Genomic DNA, 22,884 nt, shown 5'->3' on the forward strand with positions numbered 1-22,884 from the left:
ATGCTGGTCTCAAACTCCTGAGCAAGCAACCCTCCTGCCACCGCCTCCCAAAGTGCTGGGATTAGTGCATAGGATTACCACCCTACCCTGCCAGCACTTCAGTTTTCATGTTTGCAAACTTCCCAGGCTGACTTCAAGACATTAGATGTGGATAACCTTCCCACAGAAACAATTACTAGTGAATTTTTAAAAGTGCAACAAACTGGAAAAATTAAAATTTAGCACATGTACTGGAACTGAGTTGAAATATTAAGGAACTCCTTTACCGGATACACTTTTGTGAACTGTTACTCTGATATTTTTGTTTAAAAAAATCTAACCATCAAAGTTCTGTAGATTAATCTTTCTCTTCTCCCGAACAAAAACCTAATTGTATAGAAGGGTCAAATATTATTAATGCTTTTTTTCCCTTTAAAAAATATATGTATTTATAGATATATATATGCATATTTATATATGTAAATATATATATATTTTTCCCTTCATCCCCTATTTCCCAGATACAAATTTAACTTATTTCATGTTTAGGCAATTCTAAAATCAAAAATCAGTCTTGCCCATAAAAGAGATTTTGCACAAAGTATATCATGAATTATAGTATCTAGCCTATCTGCACTATCTTTCAAAATAAAACCAATTTAAGTAGAAAATGGGAGTCCAGGTTTCAAACTAATATAACATTTAGATATCATAGTAATTTACTACAATTTGGAACAACAACATTTTTTAAGTCATAATTATTCACATCATTTCCTTGTTTAAAAATGGAATTGATAACAATCTAATTCATAGCAACCTATTTGAATGTAGTTTCTAGGATATTTTATTACTAAACAGCAGAATATACATTTAAGCAAAACCCTCCTCATTCGAACCACTTAAGAATAAAGGCTTATAGAAACCAGTAAAAATCTGAAAGAAAGCTTTTTGCATATTTCTAATACGTGGTAAAAATGCAAAGTCAATGTTTATAATGTATTAGGTAGATGCCCAAATTCTGGCTTTTAATTCGTAAGAATCTAATTTGAGCATACCTAACAGAAAAGTGTCTAAAATTCTTTTTCTATTATTTTTCAAGCATAATCTCTACTCATATGCTAAAGATCAATCTAGACAAAAAGTTCCTATATTTGAAGACTCCAAATTAATGAGATTTTACTATATTAATATTCAACGGAGCATATCTTTTTAGAAGAATGCAAATTTCTACTCCTCCACATCCAGAGGTTAATTTTAATTCAGTAAAGCTAACGGACTTTTATCACACACAAATAAGTCCTGAATATATATGTACTCCACATAACCGATAACTTAAAAGAAAACCAAATTGCTTATTTCATGACAGCCTGGAAGAAATAATTACGTAATGAATGACAATAAGAAAAAGCAACTTATCATATAGTCTAGTCTTTATTGAAAGACTTACTTCAACTGTGGTTTACAGCTTTGGCTTAAGTTGGCCAGTCAATTTAGCCTCTCACTGCCAGCAGACATAAAAATCAAGTGGGAATGGCATGGGGGGGGCAATACTAGTAAGAGAAATTATTAGAGCAAAGAAGATGGCAGTCAGAAACACATCACCAAAATAAATCTCAAAATAATTATAAGAAACATTTCCTTGCATGCCAAAGAATCTCTGCTGCTGTTTTTAACGAACATGGGGGAGGGGGGAGGGGGAAAATAACGATTCTTAGGCCGAATGGGATCAAGACAGCACTGACTTCACCTTGTTATAAAATCATCTGAGTTGTGTTAGTTCAACATTGTGTTTTTTTTAATGGTGCACTTCATTTGGATAAGTAGCTTTGTATTTAAAAAACCACTTAATATAAAATAACTCCCATTAACTGAAATCATGAAATCTTATTCTCTTTCAGATTAAGACGAAGAACACTTCAGTCACATGTTTACTGTGGCAACATAACTAGCCTGGATAATTTTATTAAATCATAGAATATACAACCAGGAAACACTGCAGCTATATTAGCTGTTAGTTATCTCAATAGGCTACTTAATTTACTGGCAGACCAAAAAGGCAAACTGAGAACTTCATAAACTTTTGTCAATTAAAAAAAAAAAAAAGTCTTAAGTTGTCCAAGTTTCACATATATTCATAACATTTTAAACTCAGGGGCATAATTAATATAATTTGAGTGTTCTTCCTATAAAATATAAAGTAACTTTTCCAAAAACATTCCCCAGATATACTAGGGAAAAAAGAAATAAGGGTATCTATCAGAAGAGTCTAACAGATGACTATTATGGTAAAAACTAAGGTGCCATAAAAATTTCAGCCTGAAGATGAACTTCAGACCCTGTGAATTTTTATGTTGAAAACATTTGCCTATATTTCTAAGTGGAAAAAGAAGGAAAATAATACCAAAATTTGTGGTTACCAATTTATAAAACCATCATTATTTTAAAGTTAATCGTAAGAATTCAAAGGTTTAAAAAATAGTAAATTGTGGGTGCCAGTTGCATCTTACCACTTAGCTGTAAAAGGCTATTTTCTCATTTTGGTGCCCAGTGCAGTATTTCGAATACATTGCCAGGACATTTGCACCCCCTAGTTCTCACAATTCAAACAACACATGGAATTTTAACTGTTTTACATTCCTGTTTAATAGAAATTCGAGGCAGATTTTATCCACATTGCCTGAAGAATACCCTGAAAGTAAACTTCAATCGTCTGCATCTCCCCAATTGGTTCCATTACAAACTCTGCACGCATACAACTTAAGCCTCTGTTCAGGCTTGTCATCTCATGCATACTACCCACGAGGGAAAAAAAAATAATGAAAAATAAAAGTCACAACTCTGTGTACTATTTAAACTGAATATCCAATTATAAATTGGTACATTGAACTGTCTAAATAAGATGTTTTAGCAATCTTGTTAAAAAAATTCTTGGGCAAAATATATCTAATTTTTAAAAACACCCCAAGATTTTTAAAAAACACTTGTACTATACAACTTATAGTAACCTTGAAATTGGTTTACAAGGTTTTAATCAAGGTATTTACATACCAAGTATGTAAAGAAAAAAAGAAAAAAAAATCAAATTTCCAATGACATTTTAGAATGTACTAATGCATCAAAGATTTGTATGAAATTAAAATTAAGGCTTGTTCTGCGTAGTAATTTGTGTAATTCTAATTCTAATTTTACATAGTAGCCAACCTTGAAAATGTCAGTCTTAAACATTCTGATCAATCTACTGCATTCAATGCAGTGGTGTCAAGTGTTACTTCAAATAATTACATTGCTGCTACTTCTATGTTGAAGCATGCTTTTTAAACACTGTAGTTATTTAATATTTACAATGTATATCATTTAAACTTCATGTAAAAGCACAAGTATGACTGTCTGACTTAATACAAACACCATACTTGGAATACTCCCCCCCATGAAATGTAATATACTACAATTTTAATTATCAACACTTTTTTTAAGTTTTAAAAATACGTCTCAATGTGGACCACCAACATTCACTCAAGTAACTCAGATAACGCTGCTCCTTATTTAGGTGCAAAATTTCAGTCTGGCTTCAGTTTCTTTAGGCATAGAGAAAGTAAATATTTCCTCCAAAGCGACTCCAAAATCATGCATTTCTTCTGAATATCACACTTTTTTCTGCTGACTTCAAATGTGGTCCACCTCAAGGTAGGGGAGGGGAGTATCAGGATTCAGGATGAACTTATATGTGATTCCCAGTTTTTCATGATCCTCCCTTTTTTGCTCTTTTAAAAACACAGTGAGTTAAAATACTGAACATCAAGATAAAAATGGAATAGTATCTAAGAATCAAAATGTATTACCCATTTCTCCTATTATATCAAAATTTGTAGTCAGAAGTGTCTTTATTGACTTTATTTTAGTTTTTGTACACAAAGAAAAATCATGTTCATATCCATCATGAACAAAAACTTAAAAAGGCAGAACTAGAAGACATGTGTCCTTCACCAAAGCAAATCTGTGCTAAAGGTTCCAAACATTTCAATTTTTAAAATAAATATTTTCATTTTCCGATGTCTACTTCATGTCTTCAGAGTGTCACAGGAAATCGAAGCCTATCATGAATTACAATTTGTTTAAGAGTCCCAGCTCACTGTGTTTGGTAACTTGCCATACCATATCCAGCTTGGTTAGGAGGAGGTATTACAGGGGGAGGAGCTTGTCCTTGGGGAGGCTGAGCACCAAATCCACCCATCCAAGCAGCAGAAGGTGATTGACTTGAAAGAAAAAAAAAATCTTCAGCAAATACAAGAAAAAAATCATCTATACATTTATACAAAAAATAAAACACAGCCTAATCACAGAACAGACAAAATCAAGAAAGCTGTAGCAGGAAGATCAAAGAAACAAATGATACATGTGTACAGTACATATCCCACTATTTAAAAATTTTAAGATAACTACAACTCAGCACAATGACATCTCTTAAGAGGATCTGAAAACTGATTTTTAAAAAATGATAAATGATTCAACACACCATCTAACCATCATATGTTGCACATGTCTATCAACTTATAACAAATTTTAACACAGGTTCACAGTGGAAAGAGTCTCAAAAGAAGCTAATGAAAATAAGGGTCTGGGCTAGCCTGGCCTGTAAAAATGACAAGAATCCACTCTAAGAACAAAGGAAAAAATAAAGCAAGTTACTTTGTATCACATAAAACTGAGATTTCTCACACATGTCAAAGAAACATAAAATCATCAATTTCTGAACATATCTGAAATATGAAAAAATAAATAAAATAGTATAGTAGAAATGTATATCAAATTCTACCAAAAGCTTACAGGGATAGTAGGACACAAAAAAGATTTTCACCTAAGTAATGAGGAGTAACTTTCTAGTCTCATAAGTCATATTTCATTAGTGTCTATAATACCAAAATAGTTCAGTGTATATAATTTAAATAGATGCTCTCTAGGAAAACACATTTTTATTTCTTTTATCAGAACCATATCTGTTTCTACATTGGAAAAACCCAGACAACTTACTCTACTCCAAATCCTTGTTGATTCCAGGGTTGTCCGTATACTCCGTAAGGCGGTACTTGCCACCCATTTGCCATATACTGTCCATACTGTTGTGGGTTTCCATACACTTGGCTCCATTGGCCCCACTGACTGTAGTCAACCTAGGAAAAAGCAAATCATTGTTTTAGGAAACAAATAATAAACACCGTATTTGAAGAAAGAGTGGGAGACAAGGAAGAGAAAAACTAAGTAAGCACCCTTATGTGAATAGGACTCTGTTATTTATCATTGTCTAAGTTTATTGGGGTGGTGACACCTGTGAAAAGAAAGTATTAAGATTCAGTTAATACCACAAAATAATCAATTTTGAAATAGCATTAATACAATCAACTGAAAGTAGCTATATGCTTTATTTTATTATTTATTTTACTGAGTTTCCAAAGCTTTTATGAAGATATGAAAGATGGAAACCTTAAAAAGTGCTATGAAAAATTGAATTACCTGTTGGAAGTTTTTAGTCATATCAGGAGATTCTTTACCCCAATAGCATTTAACCACATGTCCTTCAATCGTAGTACCATTTACCGAAACAATGGCATGGGCCGCACTTTCATGGGTTGAAAATCTAAAAGAGAAAAATGATATGGTTTTGTTTTTATTTTTTAAGAACTTAACACAGTTAATAATATAGAAACCCTTTAGTTTATACCTGTCAGTTGGTATTTTTCCTAAAGTATATTATGTAGGTAGTTTAAAACTCTGTATTGCAAAGTAGCACTAAAGTAACAAACTCTGATACCGTGGAGGTCAAATAACATACCTGAAAGAAATGAATCAAATGTAAGAGTAATGAGTAATAACGTTATTACAGGTAGATTATTACCTGACAAATGAATAGCCCTTCTCTGGAAAAACTCTTATTTCCATAATTTGTCCAAATGGTGAAAAAGTTTGTCTCATAAGCTGATCTAGAACACACAAACACACAAATAAAATACTTAAGGCTGATGTGTATCATGAAATTCATACTAACAGCGATGAAGCTCCACAGAGGTGATTAGGAAATGAAACACTGTACCTGTTAACCCAGAAGCAATTCCTCCACAATACACAGTACAATTTTTTGGACTTGACTGGTTTACCACATCTTCAAATCTCAACTGCTTAGTGTTGTCTGTATACAAAAAGAAAATAAAAATGTTGACTGTTATTACAGTAATATAAAACTATCTTTTGTTAATTACTATATGCTGTTAAGAGACATCTCATTGGAGGAAAAAATAAAATTTTTCTTGATGCTATGATTTAATACATATATTAAATCAGGTGGCCCACAGCTCCAAAAATACTTGTACCACAGTCTAATTATTCTCAGATAATAAAATACAAAATGAAAGCCAGGCATAGTGGCTCATACATGTAATGCCAGCACTTTAGGAGGCCAAGGCAAGAGGATTGCCTGAGCTCAGGAGTTCAAAACCAACCTGGGCAACATGGTGAGACCTTGTCTCTACAATAAATCAAAAAAATTAACCAGGCGTGGTGGTGCGTGCCTGTAGTCCCAGCTACTCAGGAGGCGGAGGTGGAAGGATAGCCTGAGCCCAGCAGATGGAGGCTGCAGTAGCTGTGATCGTGCCACTCTACTCCAGCCTCAGAGACAGTGAGACTCCCACTCAAAACAAACAAAAAATACAAAACGAAATGAGTCTTATAACACAAGTTAAATATTAAAAAATTAAGACTATATTAATACATGATTTTGTGAAGAATCCATAATTTTCACATACACAGCAAACATATCTTACTTTCTTGTGTGCTTTTAGGTGCAGGTGGTTTACGTGTAGCCCAGTTGGTTCTAATTTGACGACCACCCAGCCACTGACCTCCCATATGCACAATTGCATTCTCTGCATCCTATGAAGAAAAAAGAAAAAGAGCAATCACAAACAAACAAAAAACAGTGGTATATAAGACCTAACAGGATGAAATAAAATGATGGCACTGCCGGATCCTATAAATTTCATCAGCAGATGAACTGACCAAATAGCCTAAACAAAACTTTTTTTTTTTTTTTGAGTCAGAGTCTCACTGTCACCCAGACTGGATTGCAGCAGCACACTCACAGCCACTGCAGCCTCCACCTGCTGGGCTCAGGCAATCTTTCCGCGTCAGCCTTCCAAGTAGCTGGAACTAATGGCACGTGTCACCATGCTCGGCTAATTTTTTGATTTATTGTAGAGATGAGGTCTCGCCAAGTTACCCAAGCTGGTCTTGAACCCATGAATTCAGGCAATCCTCTCACCCAGGCCTCCCAAAGTGCTGGGATTATAGGCGTGAGCCACCATACCCAGTCAACAAAACTATTAACAACTAGTAAATTATTTGAAATTCAGCAACTCAATTTAAGCAAAGACAGTGTGCTGGCCCTTTCTTTATCTTACCATTCCAATAAAATATGGGTAATTTAAGTTGTTAAAAATGTTTTAAAAATCAAAGCCCACTTTATTATTTTATGTTAGTTAATGTAAATGCTTAAATTTGGTAACTTTGTCAAAGAATATCTGCAAATATCAAGACGAATTGCTAACACTTTTAATTACATTATTTGTCGTAGTCATTAAGATCCTAGCTAGAAAAGTATGAATAATAATTTAAATGAGTTAAAACTGAGATTTTGATGGTTAAAATGGAATATAACTTACCTACTCTCCAAATTCTCTGATTAGTTCATCTGTCCTAGACTTGAACTTTATTTCTAATATTTCTTACCTTCACCAATGCACAAATGCAATTTTAATTATCTTCCTTGTAATCACCCTACCTTTTCTAGCTATATCCAAGTTTATGTAAAAAGAATAAATTATACTCTTATTAAAACATACATAAAATTATATAAAAGTTGTATTTGTAATTAACATCCAAGCATAGACAAGTTTCAGATTTGACATTTTAAATAATTAATGACTAAATTTAGTATTGAAAATTTTCAACTGAGTTGGAAGAACGTACCAGTTTGTTATAAAAAGATACAAAACCATAGCCTTTGGATTTTCCAGTTGCCATGTCTTTAACTACCCGGGCATCCCTGTGAAAAGAAGCACAGCTAAATGAGGGAAGTAATAGTCACCCTCAAAATAAAAACTAAAAGGAACCACACACACTGTATTGTGAGCATTTTTAAAATAAAATTCCAGTTAGCCCTAATTAACTACAACCATTCCTGAACTCTCCCTAATGCTTCTTTACCTGTTAGAAAAAAGCAGTAGGACAAAAACATGTAATAAACATGCAACCTAATCAAATAGCCTGTGCTTTCTAAACTAAATGCTCAAATTTGAAGATTAATAGAAATAATAGTTTCCTTTTCTAATATTCTATTTGCTAGTGTCCTCTAAGTTTTACTGATTCTATAAATTACTGTAACAATGCTAACTACTTTACCATGCAATCTCTAAATAGTTAAATGTTTTCTGCCTAGTGATACAAAATATATGAAATATTAAAAAATTGAAAAAGAGGAAAAAATAGGAATTAAAAAGGCATACATGGCCTGTTAACAGATTTCTTTATTTTTCTTGGTCAATTCTCTACCATCATTTTGGAGTTTGGGCAGCTGTAAATTTTGAAAAATTGACATTTTCAGAAATTTAAGAAAGGAGAATAAAAAACTAACAACAACGCTAAGCACACCAGTACGAAAACAACAAATTTACACAGAAATTTTAGTGAATAAGTTAAAATGATTGGAAATATAGAACTCCACTGAATATAGAATGTTAAAATGTAAATACTAAAATATGTATATATAAATAATGTATAATAAGAAATAGAAATGAGAAAAAAAAATCTACAACTGAGTTCCAGTGTGCACAGTTCCTTGCAGTTAGCCTTCAAGATCCTGTCCATTCTTATGAGCAATTCTGCAAAATAACCAGAATGCTATTACTTTTAATTGTGACTTGGACTTTAGAAAAACTGCAGGTCTCAGGTATAAATAAAGATTGAAAAACAGCAACCTGTATTATTTTTATACTGATTTTTAAAATAGTACTACTTACCACATTTAGATTAAAAAGCAAAGCAAATATTAAAACAGAAAATTAAGAATTAAATATTTTAAATAAATTAAATCTATAGAACAACAAATTGTAAATTGTATAGAGGAAAAAATTGTTGTTCTTAGTACAATTTTTGTTAGTACAATTGTTGTTTATATTCCTATAAAGACGTACTAAAACGTTTAACTTAAATCTATAGGAAATATACAAAATTAACTAATTTTAATCAGATAAATTGTGATAAACATTTTATAAAACTTATAACCATTTTTAGTTTCCCAATATATTTGATCAAGTAACAACAGTGAAACGCAAGCATAAATTTTGTTAAAAATCAAACCACATTTGCCCATTAATTAGCAAAATCAAATATCACTAACAAAAATCTACTAATTAATCCCACATTTATGACTCAGACATTGAAACATTTTAACATTATAGTACTATTTTTCACTTACTACTAAAATATCAAAACACACTTATCATAATAAAACACAAACATTTCTAATTTAATCACAACATATTCAAGGATTTACCTACTTTTCCCATTTATAAAACCCTCCTATTAAAGTTTAACACACAATATAAATCACAGTTCCTTTTTATTAACCCATTATCCTTAATCACCAAATTCTCAAAACATTTGACAAAAAGTTAGACTTTATAAGTTTTACCATTCAAACATCTGCTTCAAAGATAACAAACAGAATCACTTAAATTTTTTTAACATACTGTACACAGGATTAGATGAAAACAAGACCCCAAGACATTTAAATGACATTAACATTTTCAACAACATCTACTACTCAGAAAATAAAACAAACCAAAAAAGAAAAACTAGGGAAAAACAACAACAACAACAACAAAATCATACTAACTAGAGAAAGATCTTATTCAATCACAAGTTAATCATATACAACTTTACCTATCACTACTGAGTGTAATACTGATTATGATACTTACGATATTTTACCAAAGGGGGCAAATGCTGATTTGATATCTTCTGTTGTAATTTCTGGGCTCAAATCCCCAACAAACACATGGAAGTGATCTGAAATCAGAGCATTTGGTAATCAAATACTTAAGTTAGTTACTAAACCTTTTTCAGGCAACAATAAAGGAGGGGGGAAAAACCCTATTTAAGCTGGTAATGCTGCCAGGATAATTTCAGAACTCTTCCACAGTAAAATGCAGCAGGAGTACTTACTGGAAGTATCTTTTTTCTGGCTACTTGGTGTTGTTGCCCAGTTTACTTTGACCTCCTAAAAATAAAGATTATATTTAATACAATTATTAGGCATGTCATGAGCTATAACACTTACCACTTATTAAATCATTTATCAAGCAGGATTATTTTTGTAAAAGTTCTAGGCTGAATAAAGCAAAACCACCACTCAGCAGTTGATTAATCTGTTTAAAAATTTGCTAAGAAAGAATATAAACTAATTTGACATGCAAATATATGTACTCATAAGGTGCCATCATTCTATTATCTTACCTTTCCCAAAATTTTTCTCCCATTCATAGCAGCTAATGCAGCAGCTGCATCTCTGTGTTCATAAAATTCCACAAAGCAATATGGGTCATTGCTTGTATGCTGCAAAACAGAAAATCCAACAGAAGAGTTGACCCTTCTGCTATCGGGTTGCTGAGAAGAAAATCCAGGAAAAAACATTACTGATAGCTAGGAATGTACAAGGTGAGATTGCATACGTTCATGAAAGCCTAACACTTTAAAAGTAAGATTTAAAGCTAACCCTGACTTTGCACCTCAGCATACTGTTGTAGTCAAACAGAATTATAAAAGCAGTATAGAATCATGACTATTGGTATTAAATGAAAGTACAGAACTCTGGTAATGTTAAATATAAAACAGAAGCTTCTATTAGACCAAACAAAACCTCAAATTCAGATGTGATGAGAACTATGCCTTACCACTGTTCTCCTCTTCCATCATCATTATTATTTTTATTTTTATTATTATTATTTTTGAGTCGCAGTCTTACTCTGTTACCCAGGCAGACTGCAATCGCGCAATCATGGCCACTGCAGCATCAACCCGCTGGACTCAGCCAATTCTTCTACCTCAGTCTTTCAAGTAGTTGGAACTACAGGTACACACCACCATGCCCAGTTTTTTTAAAATTTATTGTAGAGACGAGGTCTCATCAAGTTGCCCAGGCAGGTCTTGAACCCCTGGGCTCAGGTAATCTCTCAGCCCCGCCTCCAAAAGTGCTGGGATTACAGGCATGAGTCACCGCACCCAGCCACCATCATTATTTTTAAGAGAATAAATTCTACGTATGCATCATATTCCTTCACAAACTGTATCCCAGGATACAGAAATACTCAATGAACCAGCTTTATAAACTTTGCTCTTAATCAAAATTAGAAATAGTACTGCAAACGATAGCATCTTGCACTGCTACAAAAACTAGACTATTCTGATTTCTTTTCTGGATAAGGAAAAATTGGAAAAAAAGGTAAATTTTAAGATTTACACCTTACTATTGGAATGAACTCCCTAGTTTCCAAAATAGCCTAAGGTACTAGAGATTCTATATGCTTTGAATGTGGTCTCCCAAGGATCAGAGAAATACACTAGTGATCAAGAAAAGCATTTCTGAAAATGTGTCTGAATAAAATATTCCATGACAAAGCTACAATTTTACATCAAAAAAACCATCAATATAAAAAAACTGCACTAAATATTTCCTAAAACCCCATGCTAGTAGTTGGCAAAAACATGCATATAAAGATGATGAGAAAGTAGTGCTACCTAAGCTATAGCAGCAATCTCACCTAACAACCAAACTGGAGTAAATTTCTATGAAACAGCAACCTATATTGAATAGCTGTACAACTGTACAAATATCTTTTATGTAAGCTTAAAATCATTCATCACTATTCAATGTAAAATGCCCTATAAAGATAATATTTAAAATGTTGAATTCTAGTTGGACTTACAAGGGATAAAAATACCAGACAAAATAAAGATCTTTTCAACAACCACTGTTTGTCATTCCAGGAAAGTTTTAGAAGAAAAATCCAAAATAAGACGTCTAAACAATAGTGGCGAAGCAACCAGAAGGCATTTCCTTGAGGGAAAAAAAGTGGGATCATTAATACTGACAAGAAAACTATGGGCTTGCACACAAAATCCTATTGTTGTAGCTACGTGAATGCTGTTCTTAAAAGGTAGAGAAAGGAAATTAGGGGGACAGACTTCAAATAAAAATACACACTTAAATTCTTCTTATAAAAGAATTGACATTTACCAGAAACATTCATTGAAGAAAATACTTAAAAGTAAATCAAGAAGCTAAAATTGTGTCCGTTGATTTTTTTCCTTTTATTCCTACCTCTTTTACCCTGATGGTCTCTAAGGGAAATACTGCTAATTACAGCAAAGCACACAGGGGTCTAATGGTGGATCTATGATAATCACATACACTTTAGAAAACTAGTCTACTCATGCATACTGATTTAAAATTTATCTAATAGTAGGCCAAATCCCATTAAATGTATGCATGTATGCACATGTTTGTGGGTGTATATATATATACACACACATATATTTAAATATTCATATCACATATATTTATATGTTCACATCACACTGCATTTCGTCTAAGACACCGCTATTTTTAAGTCACACTCCAACTGTCAGAGATAGTAAAAATTTTTAAAGTTTGCCTTAGACTTACTAATACACATTTATTACATAGGGAAAGCTAGAATCTATGATAAATAATATCTAAAGTAAAAAAAATCATAAAACTAAGGAGAGGGAAATAATTTTTTCATATACCGAAATTAAATTTATGAAAGAAAAATAAATGCCTAGCTACTAGATGTTCTGTACTAGAGTTCATGCCCTTTGGATGCTTCCCATTTATACCACTACCAAGTGACATTCTAAAAATCAATTATGTCCTTACCTTAATTAGTGTTGTCATCAATTTTTGTTGGATGACATAAATGTCAAGACAGAGAAATATGAGATTTTATAACTATTTGTAAGTTCAGGTCTAGGAGTTCTAGAATATGGATAAGTTATGAAAATTCATTTCAAGTTCCTCCACCCCTCGAATGGCTATATATACACATAGGTTTTTTTAAAAAAAATACTGTTAAAATAAATCTTTACCAAATGTTTCTCAAAAATTTTCTAGTGACTCATTCCACTTTCTCAAATCCCCATCTCTTCTAAACCCACCGTCAACTTCCAAGCCAACCATGCCACTGAAACTGTATAATGAGCTCACCAATGACCTCTCTGCCACCTCTGTGATTCCTTTTTTGTCCTTATCTTGACTTCCAAGCAGAATGTAAAACAGTTGACCACTATCCTCCTTTAAACAATCTCTTCTTTTAATCCCACCACATTCTCTTGGTTTTCCCATTTCCTCACTGGAAGAGCTTTCTTCTTTTACTCAAACTGAAAACATAACTCTAAATGTTGCGCTGGTCCAGGACTCAGACCTCACTGGCGCTAGGTGATTTCATATAATCCCATGGCTTAAGTACCACTGCAAGCTTCAGCACTGATCTCTCCAGAGTTACACACTAGTTCCTCCAACCGCCTACATGTAACATCCACTTCAATATCTACCACCATCTTGAACTTAACATTGTGAAAACAGAGCTCCTGAATCCCACCTCTCTCCATTCATCTTGTGCCTCCCACCCTTTTTAGTAAACAAATAGCATTATCACTCACACAATTGTATTAACAACAATCATAGGGCACTTCGTGATTTCTTCCTTTCCCTATGTCCCACAGCCAATCCAGTCCTATCGATTCTATCTTCAAAATATTATATTCCAAACCTATCAACCTCTACTTCTTTAGCTACTACTAGAAAACAAGCCTCCATCACCTCTTACCGAGACTAGTAAGTAAACCCAGATGGTTTCTCTGCTGTGCATGCCCAAGAGCAGTAAGCTTAAAAATGCAAATCAGGGCAGCTCCTGCCCCCGCTATGACCCTCCAATGGTCTGCCCCTACAACCAGAGTAAAATCTGAACTCCACCATGGCCCATACTTACTACCCTGTGATAGTGAATTCTGCTGTTAGACTCATTCCTTCCACTCCTCTCCATCCCTCACCAGGCTCCAGCCATCCTGGTCTTTGATTCCACAAACAGAAGTTCATTACCAACTCAAGGCCTTAGTACCTGCTGTTTCCTCTGCCTCCTGCTATTAGCATAGATGGCACCATCTTGTTATTCCTCTCTCAGCTTAAAGAGGTAAGTGACATCTTCCCTCACCACCCTTCAGTCCTCACAGAACTGTTCTATTCTCTTCATGGCTTTTATCCCTATTTGTTTGGGAACCTCATTTGTCTGGCTTTCCATTTTATCCCCAGTGCCTTGAAAAGTGCCTAGTGCAAAGAAAATTTCTAATTAATGAAAGAATAAATGAATAAATAATCAAAGACAGAAAGGAAAGAGGAAAAACAGAATAACCAGAACAGAATGATGACTGTCACTAGTTAGAAAAGATGAACAAAAGACCAATGCACTTTGCAGATTTTTAAAAGTTTTCCATCTCAGAATAAAACAAAATCCTTAGCACAGTTTCTGACCCTTTCAAAACACTCCTGCCATCTCTTATGATTAATCCCATTTTAAACTCTAACCATGCTACAGTTTCTATATTTTCTTTTCTTCTCTCACAAGTTTTCCTGCTCTCTCTGTCTACCAGCCTGGATCAACAGTCTATCTGGAATCTCTTCTTCCCCAAATTCCTTTCTACCCAGTGTCTATTACTATCCTTTTAGGTTTCAGCCTAGGCACTGACTCCTTCAAGAAGCCTTACCTGATCTAAAACCGCATTGGATACCCATGTGTTCCCACAGCACTTTAAGCCAGCTGCTTCCATAGCATTTATTATCTATGCTCTAAGAGCCTGTTAACTCCTTTGTCTCCCTAATGAACTGCACAATTCTGTGTGGGGCAAGAAACTATTTTATTTACCAGTGTATCCCTAGCACTTACCATAGTATCCGGTATATAGCAAATAGTCCAAAAAAATGTTGATAAACAAACAAAAAGGCTAGGAAGAAAAGAATAACTGAAATAAAGAGTCATCAGGCACTGCTATAACCCTAACTAGGAAAGTATAAAATGTCCAGGTTTTTTAAGGAAAAAAAGACAAAAAGTATTACTCTAACAATTTAAACACCTATCTACGTAAAGTTGCTCAGTCACTAGTATTTACTACAGATGCATAAGAAGCACAGTGCTGCACTATCCACATAAGCTAATGTTCTTCTACATGCACCAATTCCTAAACTTTAAATGTATGCCATCTAAATGGTTAACATTCTTACTAGAATTGTATGAAATATTGTCAAGTTTTTCACCACTCTGAAATAAGCTGCAACAACTTTTTAAAAGCAGAATCACTTAAAGATAACTACACTATGAAGTATGATCATTTAAGAGTAACAGCACAGCAGCTCTGCTCTCTCAACTCCATTCTAAGCCTAGTCTGTCAGTCAAATCAAAGTAGTAAGTTAACATAACAAACACAAATCTCTCCGCCAGAATAACTTGAGGTGTAAAATGAATTTTTAAAATGATGCTAATCAGACCATGCATCCCAAAATGTTAAACATCATACTAATGGATAGCACATGGAAAGATCTTACCTCTGTTATCATTTTACAGCTTTTACAGGGTCCAATCTGACTGAATAACTGAAGTATAAGGACTTCTGTCACATCTCTGGAAAGGTTACCTACGTATCTGTACAAAAAGAAAAAATAAATGATCAGCAATTTTCCTTTAGCTCTGGCTTTAATGTATTATATCATTTAATTCATCATCTTTTATTTCATGTTAGCTTCCTCTGTCTTCAATAAAATTTTTCCAATCAAGCCTGATCCTATGAAAGTAAGATTAATCCTTACTTAGAAAAAGCAGCAATTTTTCACAAGCCACTAAAATATCACTTTAAAAGACATTATAAAGAACAAATCAGTATGACCTTGCAGACCCCAATTGCATATTATTCAGTACCCTGATAGCATTTTCTCATCTTATTCTAACTGTTAAACTTTAAACTAAAGTCAATATAATTACAATTTCTAATTCAAAATAATTTATAACACACACACAACTACAACAAATACTGATTCATCAAAATACCTGATCACAATAAGATATGAGACATACAGTGAGTGCATCTTAGACTCCAAACCAAAGCAATTGCATGAGCAAAGAACAGAACTAGAGTAAGACACACAGAGGATGAGGGGTTCATGTTGTTGTGCTCTGGGTTAAGTAAAATGGTTAGCAATTACACCTTCATTGTTTTGTTTTAAGAGAACAGGGTAAAATAGAATTTCCTAGTCTAAAATGCATCAGAATCAACCAAATCTATCATTATGTAGATAATAAAGCAAGTATAATGATTTCTTTAGAAATTCGGAGAAAAATTTGGACAAATCCAGATATACTTTTGGCTATGAATTTAAAGACTTGGGTTTTTTTCAGTAATTAGAAATTGAATATATGTATTTTATATAAAATATTTTATGCAGGTAAGTTTAAAAAAAGAAATGAATAAAATGTTACTTCCTCGCACAGAGATGACTACTTGGTTTATGTCCTGTAAGCATGGATTTATCTTAATTTATCTCCACAAATTGCCACATTTTAAGTCTTTCTGGTAGTCTGCGTATAATTCCTCAAATTTACATCTATTATAAGCAACCTCATAAACCAAACAATATTTGTAAAAATTGCCATAGTTTCTTCTGGAAAGTAAAAGGATGTACATTTTATTTTCCTAACTATAATATATAACTGGAAACTGAATACCAAGACAAAAATAAGCCTTACAACATGGTCACCATATTAAACATGTAATAAGCTTTCAGATGGAATGCCCTGAAAAATAGACTGAGAACACGAAAATTAAGTTTTTTAAAAAAATTCTGTATTAAGAATTGAGTAACAAGGCCAGGCATGGTGGCTCATACCTGTAACCCCAGCACTTTGGGAGGTAGAGGCAAGAAAACTGCCTGAGCCCAGCTTGGGCAACTTAGTGAGACCTCATCTCTACAATAAATCAGAAAATTAGCCAGGTGTGGTGGCACATGCCTGTAGTTCCAGCCACCTGGAAGGCCAAGGCAGAAGGATCACCTGAGCCAAGCAGATAGAGGCTGCAGTAGCTGTGAGCATGCCACTCATAGCACTCCAGCCTGGGCGAACAGTGAGACTCTGACTCAAAAAAAAAAAAAAAAGTAGCAGGGGAGAAGAAGGGAAGGGAAAGGAAAGGTAAGGGAAAGGAAAGGGCAACAATTTTCCAGTTCAGTGGGTATAATCTTAGCGTATATGCTCTAAAATTGAAATACATGCTAATGCTACTTAAGTAAAAAAACTAAACAGAGACAAACTGGGTCAGGTCCACCATGCCATCTTTTCCTTATAATTAAAGAAACGATTTCTTGGTAGTCCAATGCAGTGACATACTTTTTCCAGCAGTAGTGAGAGGTTACTGGATTTTGAGTTAGTCATAGACAACTGCCTGACCCTTCTTAATTCATAGGAGTTTGTAAGCCTATATCTATGGAATAATTTCTTTTCATACAGAGTAGAGCTATCTATAAGGAAAATGAACAAATAACATTGATCTTCTAAGTATTATGCTCATCTCACCTAAAGGGTTACTTAACTCAATTTTTCATACTGAAGCTAGGTAGTAACAAAATTAAAATAGAATTATCATTTTAATATAACAAATTTGAAATCATTCAAATAGTTTTAAATTTGCATTACTGTTTAAACATTGGTTTGTTCTGGAAAAACTGCATGGATGTTAATTACCTTTCATCCTTAATAGTCACAATAGAAACTCATGCTGTTTAATAGTTTTAATCCAAATCAACTTACTTTCTATCAGTTATAGGTTTTGAAGATTTCTAGAGGCACATTCAGATATTAATTTACATTTCTAGCCAAAGATCAGAATGTTAACATCTAAGTTCTGAATATCATGAAATACTTATACAAAAATCCAGTTTTCAGGTTTCCTATTTTTCAGCTATCTCTACCAAAAGTTAAGTGGCAAAACAGCAAACTGAATTTAAAAAACATAAAAAGAGCCGGGCTCGGTGGCTCAGCCTGTAATCCCCCGCCTTTGGGAGGCCGAGCTGAGTGGCTTGCCTGAGCCCACTTGCCTGGGCAACTTGGCAAGACCTCATCTCTACAATAAATCAAAATGAGCCAGGCATAGTAGCGTGCGCCTGTAGTTCCAGCTACTCGGAAGGCTGAGGCGGAAGGATCGCCGGAGCCCAGGAGGTCGAGGCTGCGGTGGCCAGGAGCAGCCACTGCACTCCAGTCTGGGTGACGGTGAAACTCCAACTCAAAAAATAAAATAAAATAAAATAAAAGGCCTTCCATAACAATATGTAAAAATCTTAATTTACCAGCTAAAAAGGATACAATTCACTATATAATTTTACTTAAATTTTACCCAAATTTCAGATCACCTTTTCCTTTATTCTGAGTTGTATAAATCATGCATTTACATGTCTTCATGCATCACAATACTTAATAGAGACACATTTTATAACTTTTAAAATACTGTACATACTTCTGTTTTTGAGGTCCTAGGAAAAATAAAATACTGTACTAAACTGCTTAAGTATCTTCATGTTACCATAACCATCTCTTCCAAAATATTAACAAAAACATTTAAGACAAAGTTCAATGCTTGACTTAGTAAGAAGATCTCTTGATTTTTTAATGAAGTTTATTGAAATGATATCTTTTTTCCTTCCAAATTACAGTTTGTATAGTTCCCTTTCTATATAAGTACCACGCTGACCGACTGCACTGCTGGAGCTCCTGTACATTTCACTTTCTTTCTGCTCTGGTTATACAGCAGTCAACCTATCCTAAAGTTCCAATTTTTAAAATATATAATTTCTACCTAAAGAATACATACAAAATAACAGAAAAAAAGACAAATGGCTTGAATTCCTGTATTGAGAGGTCAATTCAAAGAATATACACTAAGAAAATCCCAAAACAATTTATAACTCAAGGAAAAAAAATAATAGAAAAGGCATACCTTAGAGTCTATTTTGTCTTCTAAGAAACAGGAACTGTAGGAACTGAGGCATTTAAAACTGAAAATGACACCTTTATCCCTAACATTAGGGTTAAAATCCAATTTGAGATTAAAAACTTAGCAGTTTCACAGTAGGCAAAAGTTCACATTGCCAAACTACTTCCTATGTCCAACTGGATAGACTTTAAGTTAAGAACATCATGGCTTTCAAAAACTAATGACACTTTTTCAATACTGAATGTGCTCTCACTCTGAAAAGAGCAGACCTATCAAGAATGAAATTACCAGCACTTTTTACACAAAATATTATGCTAAATTTTCACAAAAGTAACACTGTTCTTGACAAGTTCTTATACAGGAGTAGATTTGCAACAATATCCTTCAATAGACCTCTTTTATAGGAAAGAAGCAGGATGGAGGAAAGGTGCAGGAGATACAATTGAACTGACCAACTATATATATAGGAGATATTCTTTTTTCTCTCTCTCTTTAAAGGAACAGAGAATGGCTGGGCTCAGTGGCTCAGCCTATAATCCCAGCACTTTGGGAGGCCAAGGCGAGTGGACTGCCTGAGCCTGTGGGTTCGAGACCAGCCTGCGCAACTTGGCGAGACGTCGTCTCTACAATAAAATAAAAAATAGCCGGGCGTGGTAGCGCACGTCTGTGGTTCCAGCTACTCGGAAGGCTGAGGTGGAAGGATCACCGGAGCCCAACAGGTCGACACTGGGGTGGCCATGAGCATGCATGCCACTGCACTCCAGCCTGGGCAAAAGAGTGAGACTTCAACTCAAAAAAAAAAAAAAAGAAAGAAAGAAACAGAGAATGTGATTAAGTTGAATGAGAGGCTTGATTAAAGCTACAACACAGTCAAATCCATGGTGTATAGCTAGTCAATGTTATAGTATTTTCTCCTGCTTTGCTCTTAGATGTTCAGGTTATACTCTCAATCATTAGTTTATTTCCACCTTTTTACTGAGTGGCAGGAAGAAAGAATAGTCTTAAAGGAAGGCATTGCAAAAGATGGTATTATTCCAATTCTTATCGATTTTGGTGCATTGGATAGATGAAGAAAATAAACTACAATAGGGCACTATTACACTTTAGTATTCTATCGCAGATTCAGATATACTGTAGATCCAATCACTGCACTACAAAGCTACACACAAGCCTGAAATGTGTGTCCCACAAGGCAGGTGTCAGGCAGTCCAGTTCCAGAACCAGTATTACACAGCATGATCTTGTTTGTTTGTTTTTTTAGATCAAAAGTTACCCAATACATAATATCCCAAAATAAACATCAAATGAGAAAGAACATAAAAAACAGACCTTTAAAGTAACTATATAACAAATAAAAATTTAGGCTCAACATCAAAGCAATGCTATACCACTTTAAATACCATCAAATAAATTAGTAATACTATAGGTAATGAATATTTAAAGACCTACCTAGGCTATAAACACCATATTGTTTTCTGAAGATAGAACCATATGTCTTAGCTTGTGTGTGTCTGCAGGAAAAAAACCTCACTAGTAACACACAGGCATTTTAAGGAAACAATTTAAGATAAGCTTTGTTAAGAGTACATTCTTTTAAAACACACTAGCCACTTGAAAAACCTAATCCAGACTACAATGCAAAATATGGGATCTCCATAAACAAACAAGAAAGCCCTACCAGATATCAACCTCTAAAATCATGTTCAAAGTTTGCATTATATTACTTTTAACTAAAAGAACACTTTGAGGAGAAATATGCAAAATGTACACTTAAAAAAAACTACTATGGATTATTTTTATTAAACACTGACAAAAATCTCAACTGTGAAACGTTTGTTTTTATCTTGAGATTTTACATTTGAGGGTTTTAAAATATATATATATAAATCAACAGACTGCACTATGTATGACAGCAATGTCTGCCTATAATCTTAATTCAACAAAGACTTTAATAAAAGATTTAATACTAACTTAATGAAAGAAGTATAATCATTGTAAAAATTAAATTTTAGAGTACCTCTTATGTTCCAGGCAATGAACTAAGTGCTGCAGGGGTAAGACCTAGGAAGATATAGCAGTCCTTGTCTTTAAAAAAACCTTTCCTTGGAGAAGAGTGGGAGAAGAAAAGAAGACAGAAAAGTGAACATGTACTGACACACAGAAACAGAGCTTCCGATGTTTATTTACTCATACGAATACTTGTCACATTTTAAGGCAACTGTGAACACAGACAACTTAAGTGTGTTTCAGAGAAAGGAGAGGAGATAGGAAAAGGAGGAGAAAGGAAATAGGTAACAAAGAAGTTAACTTATTAGTCTATTGGAAAAGGTCTGATAAAGACGAAGACAAGGCAGATGCAAAGATAGATAAGCAAAAAATATTGAAAAAGTATTATTTAGCACGACCAAACCAGGAATTTCCCTTCTTAAGGAACAGATACCGTTAATGAGACATGTGTCAGGAGAATTTATCAATAATTCAGTAGCTATTATGATGCAATGATGACATTTCAGTTTCCAGATACAATGTAACTTTTATCTTTGTTAATACATAGTAGGCTAGGCACTAAATCTAGCTTTCCCAGATGCTTCCATCAAAGTACACACTGCCAACTCAACACCAAGCCTTGGCTTCAACAGATGTTGAAGGACAAATTTCAAGTGTGTCCCAATTCTCTCTTTTCTGGGGAAGAGAAAGCAGAAATGGAAGACAACACAGAACGTATAAATAAAAGTTATTTTAAGCAGGCTTCCCCCCTAAAACCTATGATATGCTTAAGTTGGCCTCAGATTCTCAAAACAGGAGAGCAAATACTTGAGCGAGACGTTAGAGAAACAGGAATAAAAAGAAAGCGTACAAGGCCACACACAAAAAATCTGTATCGATACTGAATCTCCTTTACTGAGCATACTTTCTGTGGTAGGAGTGAAGAGATGAGAAATTTGCCAGGTTTCCTGAGCGCTCGTCCACCTTCATCTATTCCCCCCAAAGTAATTTCCCCATCAAATAGCAGCAGTGCCAAGTGAACTACGACCCCGTCATTACCAGGAGAGGCAAGAGAAACAAAGCAGTGATCTGACTCCCTGTGCTCTAGGTAGGGGTGCTGAGCCTCGAGAGGCTGGAAAAACCGAAGGTGCTCAATTTAAACACCGAATTAGAAATTACTGGCTTCAAATAAGTAAGTAAAAAGATGCAGGAGAAAGGAGAGCCACGCTATCCGGAAAGGAACGCAAATGCTGAGTCATCACTCTTTATCAGCAAAGGAAGAAAACTCGAATTCGGGTTGGAAGACGAAATTCATTCATTAGACTGAGCTTCGGGGAAAAGAGCAACAGCGAGGCAGGAGGAAAAGCGCCCCAAAGACTCACATGGAAGGCAGGAGGAAGGCGTCCTTCTAGCCAACTCTGAAGACCTCGACGCACAAACAGATTAAGAAGAGGCAACATCAAGCGAGCACAGGGAGTTCAGCAACTGGCTGTCAGCTGAGCGCAGTGTGCGCTCAAAGTAAACTTCGCGGGCCAAGAAGGGAAAGACGCTCGGGCGGCCGAAGGCGTCCCCTCGGCGCTTCAAAAGTAGCGGGCGCCAGGCCGGTGCTTCTGACAGCGTGGGCGGGGGCACGTGGGGCAGGAGGCGAGCGGGGCTCGAGCGCGGCAAGAGCGCCCGGCCCCGGGGCGCGCAGCGTGGGAGAGAGCCGGGGCGCCTCGGGCCGAGGACGCGGCGGGCGTGAGTGCGAATGCCTCGGGGCCCGCAGGG

The 22,884-nt window shown here is 34.8% G+C and overlaps 1 protein-coding gene across 8 annotated transcripts in view; it reads right to left on the bottom strand.

The window, feature by feature from the left end:
* Positions 1–3,139: 3,139 nt before the first annotated feature.
* Positions 3,140–22,884, bottom strand: part of TIAL1 (TIA1 cytotoxic granule associated RNA binding protein like 1) — a 20,709-nt gene continuing 964 nt past the window's right edge. Inside the window, exons 2-13 of one of the 8 annotated variants that reach the window (XM_021706575.1) lie at positions 20,581–20,642; positions 15,704–15,800; positions 10,543–10,692; positions 10,252–10,306; positions 10,008–10,095; positions 7,996–8,071; positions 6,792–6,900; positions 6,065–6,160; positions 5,870–5,954; positions 5,488–5,611; positions 5,008–5,147; positions 3,140–4,251 (exon numbers count right to left, since the gene is read on the bottom strand). In XM_021706575.1, coding sequence (XP_021562250.1) covers positions 4,146–4,251; positions 5,008–5,147; positions 5,488–5,611; positions 5,870–5,954; positions 6,065–6,160; positions 6,792–6,900; positions 7,996–8,071; positions 10,008–10,095; positions 10,252–10,306; positions 10,543–10,692; positions 15,704–15,715 — 1,041 coding nt within the window. In that variant the 5' untranslated portion in view covers positions 15,716–15,800; positions 20,581–20,642 and the 3' untranslated portion in view covers positions 3,140–4,145. Of the gene's footprint in view, positions 4,252–5,007; positions 5,148–5,487; positions 5,612–5,869; positions 5,955–6,064; positions 6,161–6,791; positions 6,901–7,995; positions 8,072–8,531; positions 8,907–10,007; positions 10,096–10,251; positions 10,307–10,542; positions 10,693–15,703; positions 15,801–20,580; positions 20,643–22,884 lie in introns of all 8 variants that reach the window. The other 7 variants (XM_021706579.1, XM_021706578.1, XM_021706577.1 and 4 more) reach the window with 7 other exon arrangements.

Source organism: Carlito syrichta, unplaced genomic scaffold (assembly GCF_000164805.1).
Source record: "Carlito syrichta isolate Samal-C Ts95f unplaced genomic scaffold, Tarsius_syrichta-2.0.1 Scaffold315801, whole genome shotgun sequence".
NCBI classification, from domain to species: domain Eukaryota; kingdom Metazoa; phylum Chordata; class Mammalia; order Primates; family Tarsiidae; genus Carlito; species Carlito syrichta.